The sequence below is a fragment of the Marmota flaviventris genome, chromosome 3 (genome assembly GCF_047511675.1).
Source record: "Marmota flaviventris isolate mMarFla1 chromosome 3, mMarFla1.hap1, whole genome shotgun sequence".
Lineage (NCBI taxonomy): Eukaryota > Metazoa > Chordata > Mammalia > Rodentia > Sciuridae > Marmota > Marmota flaviventris.
The window spans coordinates 156,945,369-156,967,648 of record NC_092500.1 but is presented as its reverse complement, the minus strand read 5'-3'; the positions used below and the strand labels follow the sequence as shown (position 1 = coordinate 156,967,648).

At 38.8% G+C, this 22,280-nt stretch overlaps 1 protein-coding gene across 3 annotated transcripts in view; it reads right to left on the bottom strand.

Annotated features, from left to right (window-relative positions):
• Window positions 1-22,280, bottom strand: part of Sh3rf1 (SH3 domain containing ring finger 1) — a 165,511-nt gene that overhangs the window by 28,869 nt on the left and 114,362 nt on the right. The window contains exons 5-6 of one of the 3 annotated variants that reach the window (XM_027927109.2): window positions 12,331-12,633; window positions 8,144-8,254 (exon numbers count right to left, since the gene is read on the bottom strand). The exons of 1 other annotated variant lie outside the window; for it this stretch is intronic. In XM_027927109.2, the coding sequence (XP_027782910.1) occupies window positions 8,144-8,254; window positions 12,331-12,633 (414 nt within the window). The remainder of the gene's footprint in view (window positions 1-8,143; window positions 8,255-12,330; window positions 12,634-22,280) is intronic. One more of the 3 variants, XM_071610536.1, reaches the window with a different exon arrangement.

Sequence of the window (22,280 nt, the reverse complement as noted above, 5' to 3'; positions counted from 1 at the left end):
GATTATTCCATGAAATAGAAAAGGCAGGAACCCTTCTAAACTCATTCTGTGAGGCTAGTATCATCCTGATACCAAAACCAGACAGAGACACATCAAGGAAAGAAAATTTCAGACCAATGTCCCTGATGAACATTGATGCAAAAATTCTCAATAGAATTCTGGCAAATTGCATACAAAAATATGTTTAAAAAAAGAGTGCACCATGATCAAGTGTGGTTCATTCCAGGGATGCAAGGTTGGTTCAACATACGGAAATCAGTAAACGTAATTCATCACATCAATAGACTTAAAGATAAGAATCATAGGATTATATCAATGATGCAGAGAAAGCATTTGACAAATTACAGCACCCTTTCATATTCAAAACACTAGAAAAACTAGGGATTGTAGGAACATATCTCAACATTGTAAAAGCTATCTCTGCTAAACCCAAGACCAACATCATTCTAAATGGAGAAAAATTGGAAGCACTCCCCACTAAAAACTGGAACAAGAGAAGAATGCCCTCTTTCACTACTTCTATTCAACATAGTCCTTGAAACTCTAGCCAGAACAATTAGATAGAAAAAAGAAATTAAAGGAATATGAAGGGAAAAAAAGAACCCAAACTATCATTATTTGCTGAAGATATGATTCTATACTTAGAGGATCCAAAAAACTTTACCAGAAAACTTCTAGAATTCTAGAATTCAGCAAAGTAGCAGAATATAAAATCAATACCCATAAATCAAATGCATTTCTATACATCAATGATAAATTCACTGAAAGAGAAATTAGGAAAACTATCCCACTCACAATAGCCTCAAAAATAATAAAATACTAGGGAATCAACTTAACAAAAGAGGTGAAAGACCTCTACAATGAAAACTACAGAACACTAAGGAAAGATATTGAAGAAGACCTTAGAAGATGGAAAGATCTCTCATGCTCTTGGATAGGCAAAATTAACATTGTCAAACTGGCCATACTACCCAAAGTGCTATACAGATTCAATGTGATTCCAATGAAAATCCCAATGTCATTCATTATAGATACGGAAAAAAGCAATCATGAAATTCATCTGGAAAAATAAGAGACCAAGAATAGCTAAAGCAATCCTTAGCAAGAAAAGTGAAGCAGGAGGCCTCATAATACCAGAGCTTAAACTATACTACAAAGGTATATTAACAAAAACAGCACCAAAACAGATATGAAGAATAATGGCACAGAATAGAAGATACAGAAACAAATCCACATAAATACAGTTATCTCATACTAGACAAAGGTGCCAAAAACATACATTGGATCCTCTTCAACAAATGGTGTTGGGAAAACTGGAAGTCCATATGCAGCAAAATGAAACTAAACCCCTATCTCTCAACATGCACAAAAATCAACTCAAAATGGATCAAGGACCTAGACCAGAGATCCTACACCTAATAGAAGGAAAAACAGGCCCAAATCTTCATCATGTTGGATTAAGCGTTGACTTCCTTATCAGGACTCCTAAAGCACAAGAAATAAAATCAAGAATCAATAAATGGGGGAGCTGGGATTGTGTGTGGCTCAGCAGTAGAGTGCTTTTCCAGCACGTGTGAGGACCTGGGTTCGATCCTCAGCACTACATATAAATATATAAAATAAAGGTATTGTATCCACCTACAATTAATATTTTAAAGAAAGAATCAATAAATGGGATGGATTCAAACTAAAAAGCTTCTTCTCAGCAAAAGAAACAATGAGGTGAACAGAGAGCTTACATTTTGGGAGCAAACTTTTTCCACATGCATGTCAGATAGAGCACTAATCTCCCAGATATATAAAGGACTCAAAAAACTTAACACCCAAAACAAAACAAAACAAAAAAAAACCCTACCAAACACACAAAAAACAACCCAATAAATAAATGGGCCAAGGAGCTGAATACAACTGATCAACAAATATATTACAAAAATGTTCAACATCTCTAGTAGTTAGAGAAATGCAAATCAAAACTAAGATTTCATCTCACTCCAGAATACAAACAACAATAAGTGTTGGCAAGGATGTGGGGGAAAAGGCACACTCATATATTGCTGGTGGGACTGCAAATTCATGCAGCCAATCTGGAAAGTAGTATGGAGATTCCTTAGAAAACTTGGAGTGGAACCACCATTTGATCCAGCTATCCCACTCTTTGGCCTATACCCAAAGGACTTAAAAACAGCATACTACTGTGACACTGCCACATCAATGTTCATAGCAGCACAATTCAAAATAGTCTAACTGTGGAACCAGCCTAGATGCCCTTCAATAGATGAATGGATAAAGAAACTGTGGTATAGATATAAAATGAAATATTACTCAACATTAACAGAGAACAAAATTATGCCACTTGCAGCTAAATGGATTGAGTTAGAGAATATCAAGCTAAGTGAAATAAGCCAATCGCCAAAAAACAAAGGCTGAATGTTTTCTGATAACATCCAGGGCAGGGGCATGGGATGATTGGAGGAACTTTGGATAGGGCAAAGAGGAGGGGGGAGGGGCATGGGGGCAGGAAAGATGGTGGAATGAGAGGGACATATTACTCTAGGTACCTGTATGATTGCATGAATAGTATGACCCTACCTTGGGTATAACCAGACAAATAAAAATTGTGCTCCATTTGTGTCCTATGAATCGAAGAGCATTATGCTGTCATGTATAACTGATTTGAATAAATAAATAATTTTTAAAAAAAAAATAAAGATAATCCTGGTGAAAATACTCAGCAAAAAAGGAGCTGAATGACCAAAAGATAGTAATACTTCAGTGGCTTGGAGGGTGAGCTAACAAATTTGCACTATACATAGAGTAATATAGTGAGAAACTGTAGGAAAAAAAAACCTGATTTCCAAGCCCAGTCTCAAAACAGCATGGCTGTGGAAAGGCAGAAGACAAATGGCGTGTGTTCAACAAGGAAATTAAATTTATCTGTTGTATCTTAAGGAGGCTACACTAAATAGGCTTTAAGAAAAAAAAAAAAGCCAAAAAAAATCTATGAGCCTTATATAAATATATGTCACATTATAACCATGTGAAAAGAAAAGTCACATCTTACTGCTACAAAATACAGTAAACTAATGCTTCATGTACATTACACTTGCAAAGAATGAGTTAGGCACTAAGATATGGCATAAAAGAGGATATTCTGAAAGATCCTGGAGATTGTACCTAAGAGAAAATACAGTTCTCTCTTTTTGTGGTTGAAGCATAGTCAAGCATAGATGTTCTGAATAAAATTGGACAGATTCCCCCCACCCCACACTCACACAATACTGAGTAAGTGTGCATAAGACCAAGAGAGAAAGACTGATTAAAATCAGATTCCTAGATGCTGCTTGGCCCTGTGTGGTTGGTCAAATGATACGGCTCAGTCAATCCAGGGCTGGGACACACAAGGAAGTTCTGTGGGTTGCTTTATAAACAACCTAAACTGAAATATTCTGGTGATGTGGAAGTTCAAAAGGTAATCTGCTGTGTATTGTGCTTCAGGCAGTTTGATAGGCTGCAAGACTGGAAATTTCTACACAGAAAACCATAGCCTTTCATTCACCAGGAGTAGACCTGGAGACCTGCCTATTAACTCACAGTCTGGTCCAGCCCAAGCACCAGAGGCCAAGATGCACTCTCCCCTACCAGACAAAAACAAAACAAACAAACAAACTCCTACAGACCTGCTAAGAACACAGGTCACATTTTGTTTGCGGAGGCTTGCTAATATGAAATTAATAGCCATCTTTTTCCATTTCCAGGGTCTGTTCTCCTGAACCCTGATTTTTGAAAAAGACAGCTTTGCTTTGTAGAAGCAACATGGGTTTTGCTGTCAGAAAAGAAGACAAATTCCAACCCTGGTCCAGACTCATAGGCCAGTCTCTGACTTCCCGCCTTTGCTAGAGTGAGCAGCTACGGAATGGGGCATCTTCTCTCTGAGGGCAGTATTCCAAGATACTGACAGGCCTCATTTGCTAGTTGACATTGGGAGTGAAAAGTTCAAGTACGTGGGTGTGAAGTCCTTTCTTTCTGGCATCCTCTTGCCCTTTCATGCAACCAGCCCAGAAAGCGGTTAGATCTGGATTTGGCTAAGGATAAGTAAGGGAAACCCTTCAGTAGGTATCAAGCCTGGGCCAAGGGCTGTAAGCCAGTTTACCAGTAAAGTGCTCTGCGCTGGAGTTTCAGGCACAAGCTCAACTGACCATAAAAGGATCATTTCCTTTCCAACTGTCTTTTTATGTATGAATCTTCTTCATAAACTTCCCAAGGTACAAAAAAAAATGGGTCTCTTGGGCAAATACCATTTAACATCTTCAATCCCATCATTTCTCTTTAAACATCTAATTTCCAGTCAACCCACTTTCAACCACACATATCAACATCTCTAACCCGTCTTTCTGGGTACTGAACTCAAGATACATGTCAGTGGTCGATGAGGGAATGGTTCAAGCTACTGCATGAAGATGCTTCCTTCAAGTCAACAGTGCTACCAATTTCAGCAGCATTACCATCTGCATGCATAAACTGTAATTTATTATTCCACATTTAATCTATAAGAAAGAAAAGATATTTACAGCCAGTTAATTATGTAAATTATGGAAGGTCTTTATGCCTTAATATACCAATCTGCAAGACAGAGTTAATAATTAAATGGATGGAACTGGAGACTATGATGCTAAGTGAAATAAGCCAGCCCCCAAAAGTCAAAGGTTGAATGTTTACTGATATGGGGAAGTTAATCCAAAATGATGGGGTAGGGAGAGAAAGGGGGAAAAATTGAGAGGAATTCCATAAAATTGAAGGAAAGATCAGGAGAACAGATGAAGGGGACTGATGGGGAGGAAGAAGGGAAGGGAAAGAGGAAGAATAGTGGAATGAACCTAACTGAACTTTTCTATGTGCATGCATAGATGTGGAATAGTGGGTTCTGGCATCAGGTCTATCTACAGGACACTAATTTGACACTATTTTTAAAAAGTAAACTGTATATGGCTTGAACAGGGATTGGTAGAGTCGGGGGCAGGTGCTGGGGACTGAATTGGAGTGGGTTGTGTTCCATGCTTTTGTGATGATGTCAGGGTATATCTTGGTGTTGTATATATCAGAAAAAAATTTTAAAGGATTTACATAAGTTGCCATTCATACCCCAGAGTATAGCAGAAGCTCAACAAATGGAAGCTATTGTTATGATTCATGAAACTGTAAAGTCAGAGACTGTCTCACACTTCTCTGTATTGCTGGCACTTGGCTCTGCAGCCAGAAGGTAAGAGATCCTCCCTGAGTGCTTCATGAACGAGAACACTCACTGTGCCTCTAACATAGCTCTCAACTGGCACTGAGGATCAGGGATTGTTAATTACTTGTTCCAAATGTTCTTCTGCCAGTGCACAGAAGATACAAGGCTAAGATCTCCACCCTCCCCATCCCACAAAATTAGTCAAAAAAACCTCACTACTCTTAATGGTTTGATGTATCAGCACAACAGTTGGAATACCAGCGTTGCTCATAATGTTAGACATTTAACATTTTAACTGTTGCATGTGAAATGTATGGGACATATGCTCCTAACTTCATTCTGTATAAAATATTAAAAAGTCTCAATTTATGAAAAAACACTGGAAATAATCTTCATTTCCTATTCTAGTGGTGACATTTATTACATATAAATCATACCATGAGAAGCCTGGTTTCTTTTCTACTGAGCTGTATACTATTGCTGTGATAGTACTCAAAAGTCTTCAGAAATTATTTCAGATTTTAAATAGAATACTTGCCACAGTTAATGTAAGATGCAGAGGGCACAGGCTGCTGAGATTTTCCCACTTAAACGTAACATATTAAATCTGAAACATTTCTGCCGGCCTACCAGGGACTCTGAGATCGAGACATCTCCAGGGATGACAGACAAGTCTGTTTATAATTAGTTTTTCATTAAATGGAATTGGCACACTAGACATACTGTTTAATAAATCTTTCTCTTGCTTAGCATGAAGGCTTTCTTATATAATCCTAGGATAACATGGTTGAATATAAATTAATTTTTATATATTCATGTTCTCTTGTGACCTGTCCTATTGATTTGCTCTAGAGTAGGCCCCCAGCTAAAAGGAACTGGCCATTTACCATACTGTAAAATTTTCAGCTCACAAGGGCTGAAACTCAGCCAGCCTTAGGTCTTTTCCACTAATTAATTTTTCTAAGATGAAAAAGTCTTTTTTTTTTCTTCTTTACCTTAAGAAATCAAGTTAGAATTTTCCAGGAAAAGTGGTCATCTTAAAATGGAAATACCAACTAGTCATATGTGTGCACTGGGGGTGGGAAAGGAAGGGGAGAGTCTCCCCAGGAGATTAGAGGGCAGGATGCTTATGAAATTTGGCTCCAATCAAACATCCGGGGCTAATAGATTCTCATGGAAACCACATTTAATAAATGTTAACTGAAATTCATCTTCTCCCAGATGAATCAAGGCACAGTCTCCTTCACCAACAATTACACTATCAAGGAAGTTGTAACCATCCAGGGAACATTAAAAAAAATAAAAATTTAACTTCTAATGGGACATTATTAACTCCATTTAAATATAAAAATATATTTAATTCTATAAAAAGTTTTCAAAAGGTAGGTAATAACTCTATTTGTACTTGTTTCAAAATCAGTTTTTAACTCTTTATAAACTATATCAGGGAAAAATAAATATTAGATAAGAAAAATTAAGCAAATGTTAAACTGAGGGCGATAAAACCAGAAGGAGTCAACATTTTAACTGATAGGTTGTGAAAGCCTTTCTGGACAGGGCTACCAATTTGGGCTCTAAACTGTCTAACAGAGAAAAACATAATCTTTACAACATATATAAAATCCACACCCTAAAGGCAAACCAGCTGCTGAGAACCCTCACCACTACAGAGAGCAGAGGAAACCATAACAAAGTGAGGCAGGCCCTCCAAGGCATTCTTAGGGTAAACCAGTGGCACATGTTGCAAACCCGCCTTGCAACAGTCCTCAGTGGAGGGCTAGACCAGTAATAGCCAGCCCTCTCTATGATCTCGTTCTGTGACATACACACTATCAATCTCAGTTTACAAGTAGGGACACTGAGGCATAAAGAGGCCGAGTAACTTTCCCATATAACAAATAAGGGGCCAAGCTGAACTTCAAACCAGGTCTGTTCCATCCCAGGTCCGTGTCTCCATCTTCAGGCCACACTGCTTCTCTAAGCGCATCACCACAAATCACAGGTGTGGGGCGGGGACTGGGCGATGCCATGGTCCAGAACTGTGGCGATCTGATGTTTTTGTCTTTATTCAATCCAGTGCTGGAACAAATAGTCTGAATGTACAAGCCAAGGTCTGTTCCCGGACAAGAGGTGTCTCACTGTTGCCAGTTTCTTGAAATTCAACTGCCTACAACCTTAGGAAGCAGGGACTACTGATTCTCTCTACTGCCTAAGGTCTTTGCATTTGCTTATTCTTTGAATTCTCTCTCCAGTGTTCCTTTGCTCTGAATCCATCTCCCTCGGCGATTCTAATTCTCCCTATGAATTTCTCCCATTCAGATGTTTTTAAGCAATTACTGATTATTCTACCTGTAGGATGGTTTTCAGAAGGAAATCAACACAATCTAAGGGAGCCTTCTAGGACAGTCAATATGTTTAGGTAACTATTGCTACACTAGATGAGAAACTGAAGGATGAATCCTAAATGCAGAGTTGGTATCAATGTATCGTGTGACTCAAAGCTAACACTTTAGCCTCTGGGATCTATCTCCTCAAGTATTTCTATAAATGTGTCTTTAAAAGAAATAAGCAAGATCTAGAAACTCTAGGGAAATAAAGGCCAAGCCTTCAGAAAACCAGGTTGAACTGTAATAAAATTAAATGTGTTTTTCAGAGTTCTTCCAATAGCTTCAGGCCAATGATCCTCATTGTTAAAACAATGTTCAGGTTCCAAGCAAGAAACTCTCTAATTTTTTTTTTTTTTTTTTGTAAGATTAGCTAAGGCTATTAAGATTAAGGTTATTAAGATTAAAGATAGGGATCCATCCCACCCAGCAAGTATCAGCATAAACTGCAGGTGACAGGAAGTAGAGTGTGCCAGATCCACACGACTAAATACTAAAAAGAAAAAATAAAGATTGAAGCTATACTCACTCCAAGGGCAGCTGGGTAGGGGACATCTGATGGGAAAGTGAATGAGGGGCCAGTTGTCACTGGGCTGCTTGGGGGTGGGGTCACAATTAACCCGGTGGTACTTATATGAACCTGCCAAGAAAAAAACAAGTTATTAAAAAGAAGGAGGTCCCATTTTTAAAAAATCTGTACCTTTTGTTATTTTGGGAAGGCAGAATTCTTTTCAGTATATTCAACCCAATTGATTATCCAATTTATACGAGGCATTTTACTGGATACTGCAGAGGCATGTGACAAAAGCTGGACACTACAATATTGTATGCACAGAGCTGAGCTATTGTTAGTTTCACAACAACTTGCTACCTCATTTTTGCCTCCTACCATGGGTCACACTGCCCTTTCAGATGGTCAGACATCTGGTGCTCCACTAAGCTAACAATTCTGTGGAAGAACCAGCTAAGGTGAGTTGTGGCTGATCACTCACCTGTCTCTCCATTGTTGGATCTAGGTAAAAATTCTTAAATATTTTGTTATCTTCAAGATCATTTTTCATGACTTCTAGTCAGTTGGGATGCTTAATTAAAATGCAGCTGCCTAGACATGCCTACAGCAGGCAATTATTTATAAACCTTTAAAGGAACAATATCAAGCCAAATTAGTTGTTTTCAAAGGTGTCTTGTCTAGGATACTGCCCAAGATTAATTTACTAGAAAGAAATTGAGTTATTCGGGTCATTTCATTGCCTGTGTTCAATTACTTGATCAATTTCACTCATGTTGCAGAGCAGGGCCAACTCAGAATGCAATGGTGCTGTGTGATGCTGTAAAAATTAGGGAGTGGGGTGGGTTCCTGAAGAAATAGACTGTTTTTTCCTCTACCGTGTATAGAAGCAATGGAGTTCACTGGAATCATGTTTCTCCAAAGAAACAATGATACATCAAAAACGTTAGGTTCAAAAATGCTGGGGATGGAGCTCAGTAGTAGAACACTTGCCTAAAATGCATGAGACCCTGGATTCAATCTCCCATACTGGGATGAGAGGAGAAGGCAGGGGGAAAGCTTGGTTTATAATAAAAATGTAATCCCAGCCAGGTACAGTGATGCACGCCTACAATCTGAGTGACTGGGGAAGCTGAGGCAGGAGGATGGCAAGTTCCAGGCCAGCCTCAGCAACTTAGCAAGGCCCTGAGCAACTTAGTTGAGATCCTGTCTCAAAATTAAAAAAATAAAATAAAAAGGGCTGAGGATGTACTTCAGCAGTAAAGCACCTCTGGGTTCACTCCTAAATAAATAATATATAAGAGGAAAAGAAAACTGAAGGTAAAGGTGGGCCTGAGTAAGGAAAGGAAGACAGAAACCAGGCGGATAGCCAAAGGCAGATTCAGCAATGGGCCTTACTGAAACCTGCACACTGGCCCTTTGCTGGGCAGAGGAAAAGTTAGCCCTGTTTCAGAGCCTCCCATGGACCATTTCCCATAATCTCCACAGTTAGGAGGGAGCATGTCACATATGCTACACATACTCAATGCTTTATTGTGGACTGTGGTTCCCTCCAATGTACACAGTGCCCAAGATAAGTGGGGTTTTCTATAAACCTGGGCGGGAGAAACTGGGAAGCACTTCAAACACTTCCCATCTTCTTCTAGAAATAACTCCTCCCTGAGGCAACGCGCTACCACTGAGAACAGAACTGCAGCACGGGAGGAGTGGTGGGGTGGCTGAAGGGGAAAGTGTTTTAATGGAACACAGAAAGAGCCTTGTTTCCTAAGCTATTCAAACCCAAACAACAAAATAGCTCTACTTTTACAGTCTTCACTCCCAGCTTGGGTGTGGCAAGAGCAGATGTGCTCACACCTGGCTGCTGAGCTCTCTGCAGAAGGGGTAAAGTCTCTATTTATCTTTCTCTTTTGATTTTTTCTTCTACTCCCCCAAATGCCTGTCCATTCTCTCGAGGCTCTTCTCATTCACTGCTGTCACCATTCTTAGCAGAAGCTGTCTTTCATGTCAAGAAAACCTCACTGTGCAAATGTTGCTGGATCACAAGATGGAAATGCAGGGTCAACTTCCTATTAGTGAATGCCTGTCTTGACTGCCTTTTCCTGCAGAACCTTATTTAAAAAAACCTTCCATTTTGAATCTTTCCAGGTCCACCTCACTTAGTACTCCACACTCTGATCCTCAGTTCATGTTTGTTTTTCACATAGGGATGATTAGTTACATGACTAAAATCACATGGTTCCATCCTCTATTCATTTTTCAACTGATTCATTCATTTGAATATTGTGTGCTCACTGAATGTCTGCCCTATGGGATGTTATCAAAAAACAAAAAAGACCTCTGCCTTCATTGCACTCATGTTTGTGTGTGTGTGTATGCACCTTACTTTCCTTAAGAAGATCAAAAGTCGTGCGACCTAATCATTTTTTAAAAAGTCAAAACAGCACAATCTCACTCAAGAAGTGGATGCATATAACTCCCAACACACAGTATGAATCTACAGAAGCAGTGTTAAATAAATGATAAGGGAAAAGGATTTTCAATAAAACTGGCAAGGAACACAAAAATTATGTGGTAAATTTTTATTCTGTGATCCAATACAGGAACTTATTAAACTGTAAACTTCTTAAGGACCAGGACTACTATATATTTCTTTTCTTTAAGGGGAAATACTCTTGTATTTATATATATTTTTAAAAACCCAAAGCTGTAATGTGAAGTAAATGTCAAGTCTGCATGAATCTTAAAAAACGATCCAAGACTAGAAAGAAATTTCTCCTGCATGTGGCAGGCTTTACCTGGGACTAAGCTTTTTGACCTTTAAGTTGAAGGAAATATAGCCATTACCTAATTGGATAAAGCTAGTAGTACTGGAATGTAGGCAGGTGCACAGTCAGGCTCATTTTATACTCCAGAATTAAGGCCTAAGGTAGGGAAGTCCTATATCTTATGTATTTTGACGTACACATTGCCTAGATGAGTACAATAATAAGGTTCCCAATAAGCATTTACCAAATGAATGAATGAAAGTTTGCAGTCAACTGTGTTTTTAGTAACATAATAATTATGTGCAGCTTCTTCCTTCCCTCCCCACAATAGTGGAGACTGAAGCCAGAAGCACTCTACGACTGAGCTACATCCCCAGTCCTTTTTTATTTCGAGACATGGTTTCACTAACTCAGCTGAGACTTGCCTCCTCAAATTTACAATCTTCCTGCCTCAGACTCTCAAGTAGTTGGGATTATAGGCATGTGCCACCACACCTAGCTATATGACTAATTTTTAAGACAGTCAAATACTGATGAATAATGAGCTTTTAAAAAAATGCAAAGCACATTTGCTCAGGGTGCACCACTATAATCCCAGCTACTCAGGAGGCTGAGGCAGGAGAACTGCAAATTCAAGGTCAGCCTGAGCAACTTGGAGAGACCTTGTCTCAGAATACAATTTTAAAAGGCTTGTGGATATAGCTCAGTGGTACAGTGCATGTGTAGCATGTGTGAGGCCCTGGGTTCCATTCCCAGTAGAGGATAAAATAAATAAATAACCCATAGGCCTATTTCTAATTTAAATTAAATGTTTCTTTCCATCTTTTCTCTTCTTTTTTATCTACAACTCTGACTGGGAAGTCTAAACATCAAGGTGAGTTATAGAGATGTAAGGAGCTGCAAATGTTATGTTTCAACAAGAGCATCTTAAATTTGAGGAGAGATCAAATTTAAGCTGATAATATCTTCCAAAGTAGCACTATGAGAAGGTTTTGTAAAACTGAGTGACTGTTTAGTGAAACTGATATTATTTGACCCATCTTGTAAGTTCTGATCTTTCCTCTGAAGAAGACTTAGTAGTTCTGGGTTGACATACTCCTAGTTAACTTTCCATTCTCTATTTTTTCACCTATGCAGTGGCACATGCCAGTAAGTTGCAGCTCGGGAGGCTGAGACAGGAGGATCACAAGTTCAAAGCCAGCTTCAGCAACAGTGAGGCACTAAGCAACTGGATGAGACCCCATCTCTAAATAAAATACAAAAGTCAAGTGCCCCCACGTTCAATCCTTGGTACCCAAAATAATAAAATAAAGGCTTCATGTCCCAGGTAAACTATTACTTCAGAAGCTGAAATAAATTGTACTTCCCAGCTAGTGAACAAACACGCTTGCAAATAGATCCTTTTGTGACCTAGCTCTTTTTTATACCTCTCTGAGGCTTTACCTGAGAGGGGGCACTGCAGGAGAGCCCAGACAGTTCGCTGATCCTTGCGGCAGCTGTGGGGTTGCTGGAGCTGATGAGCACAGGAGGGCTGATCTCCATGGAGTGGCGGTTCTGGGCGGCCTGGGAGGACTTGTTTGCCATGGTGAGGGAAGTGAAGGAGTGCCGCTTTTTGGTGTTCTTCTTGGTGTCGGAGTGCTTTGGGGCAGTGCTGCTCTGGGCTGCTGCTGAGGTACATTCTCCAGCATCAACTCCTGGCATGGGAGGCTTGTCCCACTCTATCAGCTGCTTAGCAGCCGAGTTAAACTACAAAAGCAACCAACAAGCCAGCGTGAGAAGTCTCATTGAGATTCACTGTCAACGTGGTTTTTGTTAAAAAGTGTCACCACTTTCTAGTTAGCACATACAAGTTACATTCTGACCACGTGAGATGTCGTTCCTGCTGATACTGGGATTTCATTGTATTTCTGTCACAGGTAGATATTAAATCAAGAATAATTCCAATGCAAGACTTGAAAAGGTAAAAACAATTTTTTTTTCTTTAAGAATTTTCAGAAGGTCTAATTTTAACATCTGCCAGAAACAAAGGAAGATGTATTTCAGCTTGCTGACAAAATTTAGAGAACAACCAAAAGGGTATTCAGGTATTTGACAGAATCACCCTGTTACATGGTAATGACTGGGCATTTGCTCAATTTGAACATTGAGGGAACAACTGTTGGCTTTGGCAAAAATGAGCAAGACAACAAAGAATAAAACCGTTCAGTATTAATGCACATGCTCACAAACAAAACCTCCTGCCTCTGAGGGACCCCACAAAAAAGGCGGTAGAAATTCTTGATATATTTTTGTCATGTCATTTTGTCAGTTATTTTCACATGTGCTCAAATTTTAAATCATAATAGGGTAAGACATGAAATTTGAGTCCTCTCAGCAAGCTAACTTGGTCTATTTGAAAAGTCCTAGTATAAAAAACAAAGTATGAGAGGGTCAAAACATATGTACTGGGCTGATAAGATCAGCAAGAAAGGAAAGAACATTAGCTTTTTGTTTTCCCTGAGGCAAAAATAAAACATTTCCAGAAACCTTTAATGATAACAAGCTGCATATGACTTACCTAGATATTACAATAATGAAAAAACACGGGGCACACTGCTTAACCTCTTGTAAAAAAAAAATTGAGGTGAAAAATAATGAACTGTTAAAAGGTAACATAGGTCACATTAAGGACAAAGGAAATTTTCCCATCTCAGATTGACACACTCAGCACTTCACAATGCCTTTATATGAAAGAGTATAATGTTTTCTTCCTACCCACCTCAATTCTTCAGACCATGTCTTCTCACCCCGAAGATGAGACGCCCTACTAGAAGGGAAATCCTGCCAGTCAATATTTAACAAAATAGACTTGCTTAAGCACACCCAGGCTCCTCAGGAAGCTGTTAATTGCAGCTCAACAGCCCAGGTGCTCCTACAGAAGATTGCAAATTGACTGACAATTTGTTCCTATGGCTCCCTGGGGACTGGAATTCAGGTGGCCTGTCTGAACCATAACTGGAAGGATAAATTTTTTTCAAACAGGAATATCTCTTCTTCTTCAAGGAGTCTTTCAATGGGATAAACTTTCAAGAAGAACAGGCAGCAGTGTTGAATAAGACCTTACCAACGCCTGACGTACCCATGGCAGGAGAAAGGATCGTGAAGATTCTTGTGGTGTGTGTTTAGGGATGAAGAACCAAATTGCTATAAAAGGGTGGCCCGACTAAATCAGTATAGTGACGTTTGGCCAGGAAATCTAGAATTTATAAATCCTACTTTAGTCTAGGTTTCCCACCTTCTAGGTGGCCTCCAAGGAAACCAAATGCCCAAAAGAGGCAAGGTAATGTTTTGTTATTATGGAGGGGGAGGCCCCAACCTCAGAGTAGAACTCTCAGGAACTTTAGTGAGCTGTAGCGGGCAGGGTCTGAAGCAAACAAGAAGCAAAGCAGGCTGCAGAGTTACTTCCTTTCCCCATCCCAAATTCATCACCTCTATGAAACGGAAAGCCAGAGCACCCAGCAGTGCTGAAGGAAGAGACGGAGAAGCCTTCTTACCTTATGATGCCATCTCCCCCCAAGGCACACACCCTCCAAAGCAAGAAGCCTGATCTCTACTCCAGAATCTGGCTAATCAACTGGACACTCCTGCTCTGTTGAGTGAGAAACCTGAGGGAGTGTAAGAACACTTCCTCTTCCTTAGGGGCCAAAAACATGCAGAGGAGACTGCTGCATCTACTTGATGTGGTGTTTAGATTAATCTGGGGGTCAACTCATCAACTCTATTAGCTGATCTTGCTTTGAAATATTACCATAATAGCAAACTCAGCCAACCACTACTTACAATTAATATTGTGTTAATATTTCTGGTTTCCATAGACTGTCCTCTGATATAAATATCTGAAAATTAAATTACTGTTCCCTGTATTACCATTTTTTTCTCATAAAAATACTGGGTGCTTCCTTTGTGTCTATTTCTATACCATATCCTCTCCATTAAAATAAGAACACATTGTGCATCTATTATATGCTGGATAACAGGCTAGGTGCTAGAGATCTATAGAGAAATAGTCTCTGCCCTTAAGGAGCTTTATAAACACACATTAAAAAAAATAACACAAATGCTTTCCATAATTTCTTAGGTCTGGCTACATTTGCACAACAATATGCTTTTTGAGATTTGTCCATATTGCTCCATGAATCAGTTGTTTTCAATTGCTGTGTTAACAGTCCAGCGTGTAAATAAACTATAATTTATCCATTCAACTGCTGATTGAAGTTTGGGTTTTCTTCCTTATTTTCTCCTCCCTTTCCTTCCTTCCAATAGACTGGATATTAAGAATAAATACAGCCATGAATAATTTAGTACATGTCTTTTAGTGGACATAAGCACTCATGTGAGTCTATCAGATACATATCTAGGAGTAAAACCTCAGGACCATAAGGCAGATATATTTACAAAAATAAAGTTATACGCAGATGCATGCATATACCAGAAGCCACAGCATGGTATGGTAGAATTAGCACGCTGAGAGACAGAAGACCACAATCCTAGGGCTAGTACAGCCATTAACTAACTCTGTGACCTTAACATGGCCCATTTACCTCTCTACTGATCACAGCCTCCTGATCAATAAAATGAGTATTATGTCAAAGCCAATGATTTTTATGTCTCTTTTAGCTCTCCGCATGTACAATGCATAATATCACTTTACACATAGTTTATTTTCCTATTTTATTTCTATTCCCTTAAATAACCTAGTGTATTTTTTCTGCATTCCATTTTTACATAGGGTCAGTAATATTAGTTAGTAGGATGTCATCACACTTTAAAATCACTTTAGAATTCTTCTGAAGCAGCAAAAGTTACTATGAATAACATTGCCCCTTGCTTCGTTTTATGAGTTCCAGAGAAAATGGTAAAGTGAAGACTAGGTGGAAGCTTCAGGTAAATCAGAGTGGAAGCTCAAGAGGCTTTTGTTGTAAGTGTAACTTAGCCTTTGGTAACAACAGGAAAGCAAGGATCTGACAGCTTTAAATAGGATTTTGATGAAATTCATTTATGAATGTTTGTTTGAGCTCAGTGGTGTGAGCTTTCTGTGACATTTATCTAACTGTGACCTTTAAAGTTAAAAGTGTACTCATCAACCACAAAATAAATTTGTACCCTAAAATACCTACTTCCAAGCATTTGATGAGGAACTTGGACAAGACTTAGTTGATACAAAGTAAAATTCAGTGTACTGGAGCTAAAGGCAGGGACTAGGGATTTATTGATCTTAAAATTCTTGTCCCTTTTTGAGGAGAAGCTGAAAATCTATAAAGATTTGTCTTTGGGAGTTATCAGAAATTTAAGTAAACATGGCAGAAAATTGACAAAATAATATTAATAACAATAAGACATTTTAAGAAATATTAAAATGAGCTTTCTGTGCATGTGGTTACCCTCTTTGCTAAAGAGAATGTGGTCTTTTTAAAAGATGAGACTTAAAACTTTTTTTTTAATCTTTTTTTTTTTTTGGGGGGGGGGGTAGGGTTCTTTTGTTGTTATTGTTTTTTGGAACTAGGGGTGGGACCCAGGGCTTTGCAAATGTAAGGTGGACATTTTGCCACTGAGCTACATCCCAGCCCAAGAGACATTTTTTAAAGAGAAAATAATTTTAATGAGATCTACATTTAATACTCACTATTTCATATAAAGCTTTTCAGATGAATCGGTCTCTAGCTTTGAATACCAGAGAATAAAAATAATAGGCCTGAGAAGAAAATATTTTAATCTATAATCCACTGCAGTATCCACAAACTAATTGGGTTTTTTTCTTGATAAAAGGCAAATAAAACTTTCAAAAAGGAACATGTTCGTTATTTTTTTAAAGAAAATAAACAGTGTAGTATATTATGGGGGAAGAATTCAAGGGTCTCAACCAGTTACCCACAACTGTCTCCTCTCAACCCATTTCCGGGGTGTATTTGCACTTAACAATTCATAAAGAATCCTTCCACACATTTTCTATGTAGATGTCATATAATGCATCTACTTTTAAAATTTTTAACACAAATGAAACCAGGCCATACATACTATTCTCTCCTTTAACAACAGCTCATGGACGTATGTCCATGTCAATAGAAGCAGGCATGGCGTTCTGTTATATACAGATGTCATCATTTAATATATTTTGGCATGCTTATGCAAGCATATCCATGGGGTAAGTTCCCAAAAGTGAATTTAATATTACCACAGTGTAAGCTTAAAGCATTTTTTGAAGAATATAGTCAAATTATATCACTTCTGACAGTGTCTTTGTTTCCCCATGTTGTTAACTCCATTAGTATTACCAAGGACTGGTTAAGCCTCGATTAGTTGGAAAGGTAAGAAACTATATTGTATTGTTTAGTTCGTATTACTATATTTTATTAATGAGATTAAGCATTTATTTTCTTTTTTAGCATTTGCCTCTTTCCACATCTTCTCTGTATTGGTATTCTTCTTAATATATAAAGTACTCTTTATGCGAGATATGAGTGTATACATGTCTAAGCTAGAAATATTGTTAATTTAATGTTTTTGTAAAGAAAATTATATTTTGCTTCAAATTTATCAATCTTTTCCATTACAGCAACTTAACATCAAGACTTAAAAATATTATTTCATGATTGTTTTTAAAAGGAAACCTTTTTCTCTTAGTATTTAATGGTTCCTTCCTTCCTTCCTCTTTATACCTCAGCCTTTGAACCACATGACTGCATGTTTGTTTTTTAATAAGGAGAGGGTGGAGAGAGGGAGAGGGAGGGAGGGAGGAATGCCTTTCTTTCTTTATTTTATGTGGTGCTGAGAATCGAACCTGCTTAGCCCGTGCTAAGGGAGCGCTCTACCGCAGAGCCACAATCCCAGCCCCGCATGGCTTTTTTTTAAAAGAATACAGAAGGACAGTGCTGTGTTTCTTCCACCAGTTGCCCTATCACTGTTGAATTAACGGTCCATCTTTTCCTCACTGGTTGGAAATGGTACCTTTATAAAGCCTTTATGCTGTAAATGTTGTATTTCAACATTTACTGCATTTCTAGGTTGAATGTTTCTTCCCCAGATAAATCAGACACTTTGAAGAAAACCAATGGATTAATGCTATGGGATAGAAATTCGTGTCCACTTTACACCCCTCTTAGCAGAAATGAAAATATTTGGTCCTTTGCAAGATGCTTCTGACAACTTGGCAGTGTGGAATTTATATTCCCATTAGTATTCTATTCTTCTCTGCAATTTAGGTAACAAAGCTTTTGTGTTTGGATGATCTAAATATAAAAGGCAAGCTCAGTCTTCATTTATAATACAAGACTTACCCACAGAAGAGGAATAACTTGAGAGACTGAAAGGATTACTTGGAGGTTTTTAGAATTGATATAAAAGCCTCCCTTAGGCAAAAACTCCATTTAGGTCTCTGTAAATATTTGTCGAATGAATAAAAATATTTGTCTCTTGGAATCATCAGCGGGGGAAAGTCTGCCTCTGGACTAGTACTGTGCAACTGTATGGGCCATACATATAACTTCAAACTTGCTAGTAGTCACATTTAAAAGGATAAAAAAGAAAAGATAAGATTAATTTTAATGACATACTTAATTAAGCCCAACACCTCCAAAATATTATCCCTTCTACATATAATCACTATAAAAAATGGAGATAGCAGCACTGCTTTTTTGGTTACCAAGTCCTTGAAATCCAGTCTGTATCATGTACTTATTATAGCCCACCTCAGTTTGGATTAGCCACATTTAGCGGGTGGGGTCTTACTGGGAATTGAACCCAGGAATGCTTTATCACTGAGCTAGTCCCCAGCCCTTTTAATTTTTTTTATTTTGAGACAGGGTCTAAGTTTCTGAGGCTGGCTTCAAACTTGTGATCCTCCTCCTCTGTCTGCTGAGTTGCTGGGATTACAGGCTGAGCCACCATGTCCAGCAGTCTAGCCACATTTCAATTTGTTCGAGGGTGACATGTGCATTGATAGCTCAGCTCTAGTCTGTATGTAGTTCATGAGGGGAAAGAATCCAAACAACAAGTGGCTGTCCTCCTCACGCTCGCTAAGCACCAAGAATTTGCTGAACAGAGAAAAGAAGCCTGGACTACTCCCCTGACCTCCTGTGGCCCACACTTCTGAAGCCTCCTGAACCCTGAAACAGTTGTAAAGACTCAAGCTTTATTCACTTAAGCAGCAGTAACAACAGGGACTCCTAATATAACCCCCCTATATCCTGCCAGGGGAAAAGGTTTTACAAAGGGACTGTCCACTCCGCTAGGTTAGGAAGGGGAAACATCTGTAGCTTAGCCCTTCGCTTACAGTTATCTTTACCTCTGTTGGCCCTTGGGGTTAAAAAATAAATTAATGAGAATTTTCCTTTCCAGGTTTCTAATTTTGAAATAAAGGTACAAAGGAAGGGTACACGTCATTGAAAGTCTAAAAAGAATTTGAGTTTAGGAGAGTTGAAAAAGATACTGTCTAAGAAAACCACAGGTACATCCTTGAACTTGAAGTCAAAGATTTAGGTTAGAGTCAGGTGTCCATTGGGCATGTTGGTACACTCCTTTAATCCAGCCACTCAGAAGGCTGAGGCAGGAGGATCACAAGTTCAAGGCCAGCCTCAGCAATATAGCAAGTCCCTCAGCAACTAAGTGAGACTCTGTTTAAAAAAAAAAAAAAAAAAATTAAAAAGAGCTGGGAATGTGACACAGTGGTAGAGCACTGTACTGGGGTTAAATCCCCAGTACAAGGGGGAAAAAAAAAAGAGTCAGGTCTCCACCCACACAGGTAGAGTAATCTTGGATGAACCCTTTCCATTCCTTGGCTGTATAAAACAAGGAAGGCATTATCACTCCAGGTAGAAATGACTGTGGGTTAAAGTGCCTTGTAACCTATGAAGTACTATACAAACATGAGAAATTCTTCCTTTCAGGGACGTCCAAGTCCACCATTCACTAGCTTTGTTGCCTCGGGCAAGTCACTTTACCCTGCCTGTACCTCCCAATTTCTCATAAATTACATGAAGTTGGACTTAATATTATCTAAAAAGTTTCATGCCTAGGTATAGTACAAATAACCAAGACAAAAATGCCCCATCCAAAAGATTCGATAAGCAGTGACCTCTATGAGAGCAATAATGCCCTCAGGTCCACAGTGAGAAGAGTCAAACCAAATAGAGGCTTTTACTCATGCAAAGGTTTTTTGAGTGATTGTTATAAGTGAAGACAGTACTGGATAGGAAAAGAGAAAAGAGAACCTAGAAAATAGCACAGTGGATCCTACAGAGCTCAGGCAGGTGAGGTTAGTAAGTAAACAGTGAGGTCACTCACTATTCGCCAGGTAAGGAAGAACAGTGAGTGGTGGGCATATTCTGGTGACCCAGGGAGTATCTGTGTGTCTGTGCTCTCTCTAGGGCAAGTGGCTTGGCAGAATCAGCTGTTTTTTTTTTTTTTTTTTAAGGAAAGCTAGAAATTAGTCATACGTAAAATCTCCTGATTTTTCATCTTAACTAATTAAAACAAAACCACTTTGAGCTGGGGCTGTACTCAGTGGTAGAGCCCTTGCCTAGCACATGTGAGGCACTGGGTTTGATCCTCAGTACCAAATAAAAATAAGAATACTGTGTCCATCTACAACTAAAAACAAATTTAAAAAACAAAAAACAAACAAACAAACAAAAACCACTTTGAAATCCAAGCATACAAGTCACCTGAGGGCCATATGAGTTAGTGGTGTCTGATTTAGGAAGGAAAAAATCCAGAAAAAAAGAACAGGGGTAGGCAGAAAAGACATAGAAGACCTTGTGAAGCCTCTCTGGCCAACCATCCAACCAATGCTCCAGAAATGAAAAGCAAAGTCTCTCAGGAACATGAGGACAATGCTAGGTGTTATCTGGAAGACCAAAGAGAGGCTCAGAAAAGGCAGTTAATGGCAGCCAAGAGGGCACTTTGGGGGTCTGGAGGGGCCAAAGGCTAGCTACAAGCTATAAGCAAGAGGGCATAAGTGGCTCTTCTGAGAGTTATGGCAGGAAAAGGAAGAAAAGAGTAGAACTGTAAGGAGGAGAGGGTAGTCATGAAAGACCTTTTTTTAAAAAAAAAAAAATCTTTATTTTTATTTGTTTATTGTTATGTGGTGCTGAGGATCGAACCAAGGGCCTCATGCATGCAAGGCAAGCGCTCTACCACTGAGCTACAACCCCAGCCCTGGAACACCTTTTTGAAGGGAGTTAAAGACAAGATCATTTTCTTGAATCAAGGGGGAGCCAAGGGAAAGAGAGTGATTGACATGCAAGACAAACAAAAAAAAAGATACAAATGATATGACCAAGTTCCTGGAGGACAAAAGACCTGGAGAAGACAGCAACTGCAAAGCAGAGCCCCTCACAATCATGGACGGTGTTATGTGCAGAAAAACTGAAAAGACAGAAGGAAACAACCCTGAAAATTAAGGCTCATTATTGGGGCCTGCTACTTCTGAAACAATAGATCTCCAATCTAATTATGGTACTGGGGAGAGAGACTCGTGAAGAATTTTGAAACTGGGCTCAGTTCGTGTAAATGTCCACGAACTGACGATACGTGAGGTTTGTATGTATGTTTCTATCTTCTATCTGTTCACTAAATGCACAATATAAATCAGAAATGCCTATTAACGAGTACACATTCCAATGATACATTTTATTTTCCAGAACCTCATTACCAGATGTAGTAATACTATGGAGGAAATATACCCATATCCCAAGAGGTACAGAATATGGAATTGTCATTAAATTCTAAGCAAAGCTTTGTCAAATGTGAAATGACACACTGACAGAAATTCCATCGTAATGTGTAATCAGTTTATAAATCAATGAACAGGTTTCTCCCTGGTCTTGGATAACCCAGAGTGTGTCTGGGTGGGGGATATGTACCGGCAGTAGGGAGGACAGTGAATGGGAAGAAATCTGGCACAGGAAGAGAACGAGGATGCTGACCACCATGACTTTACACATTTGTCTGAAGTCTTCTCAGCATATGGAGAAAGTTTTACCTAGAATGTATGTAAAGCTTGATGTGTACATTATCACTAACCTTTACTCTAAACATTATCACTAACCTTTACTCTAAAAACTAATGTTGTTCTACAATGCTTAGAAAAACTTGCACAAAATATTCCATTTCACTATAGAGAAGCTTTTCTCCCATTAATTTTAAAATCAAAATGCTTCTGTTCAAGCCACTTTTATTTTCATATATGCACACAAATAAATGCCCACACAGCACAAAATATTCAGCCTTCTTCACTAGAACACTAGACAGGACTTAACAGTTGGTTAAATGAAAGGAACTTACTTTGCTTAGAAAAAAAAAAACAACCTTAGTTCTAGCAAAATTTAGGATATACACAGCATATAATAAAACTTTTA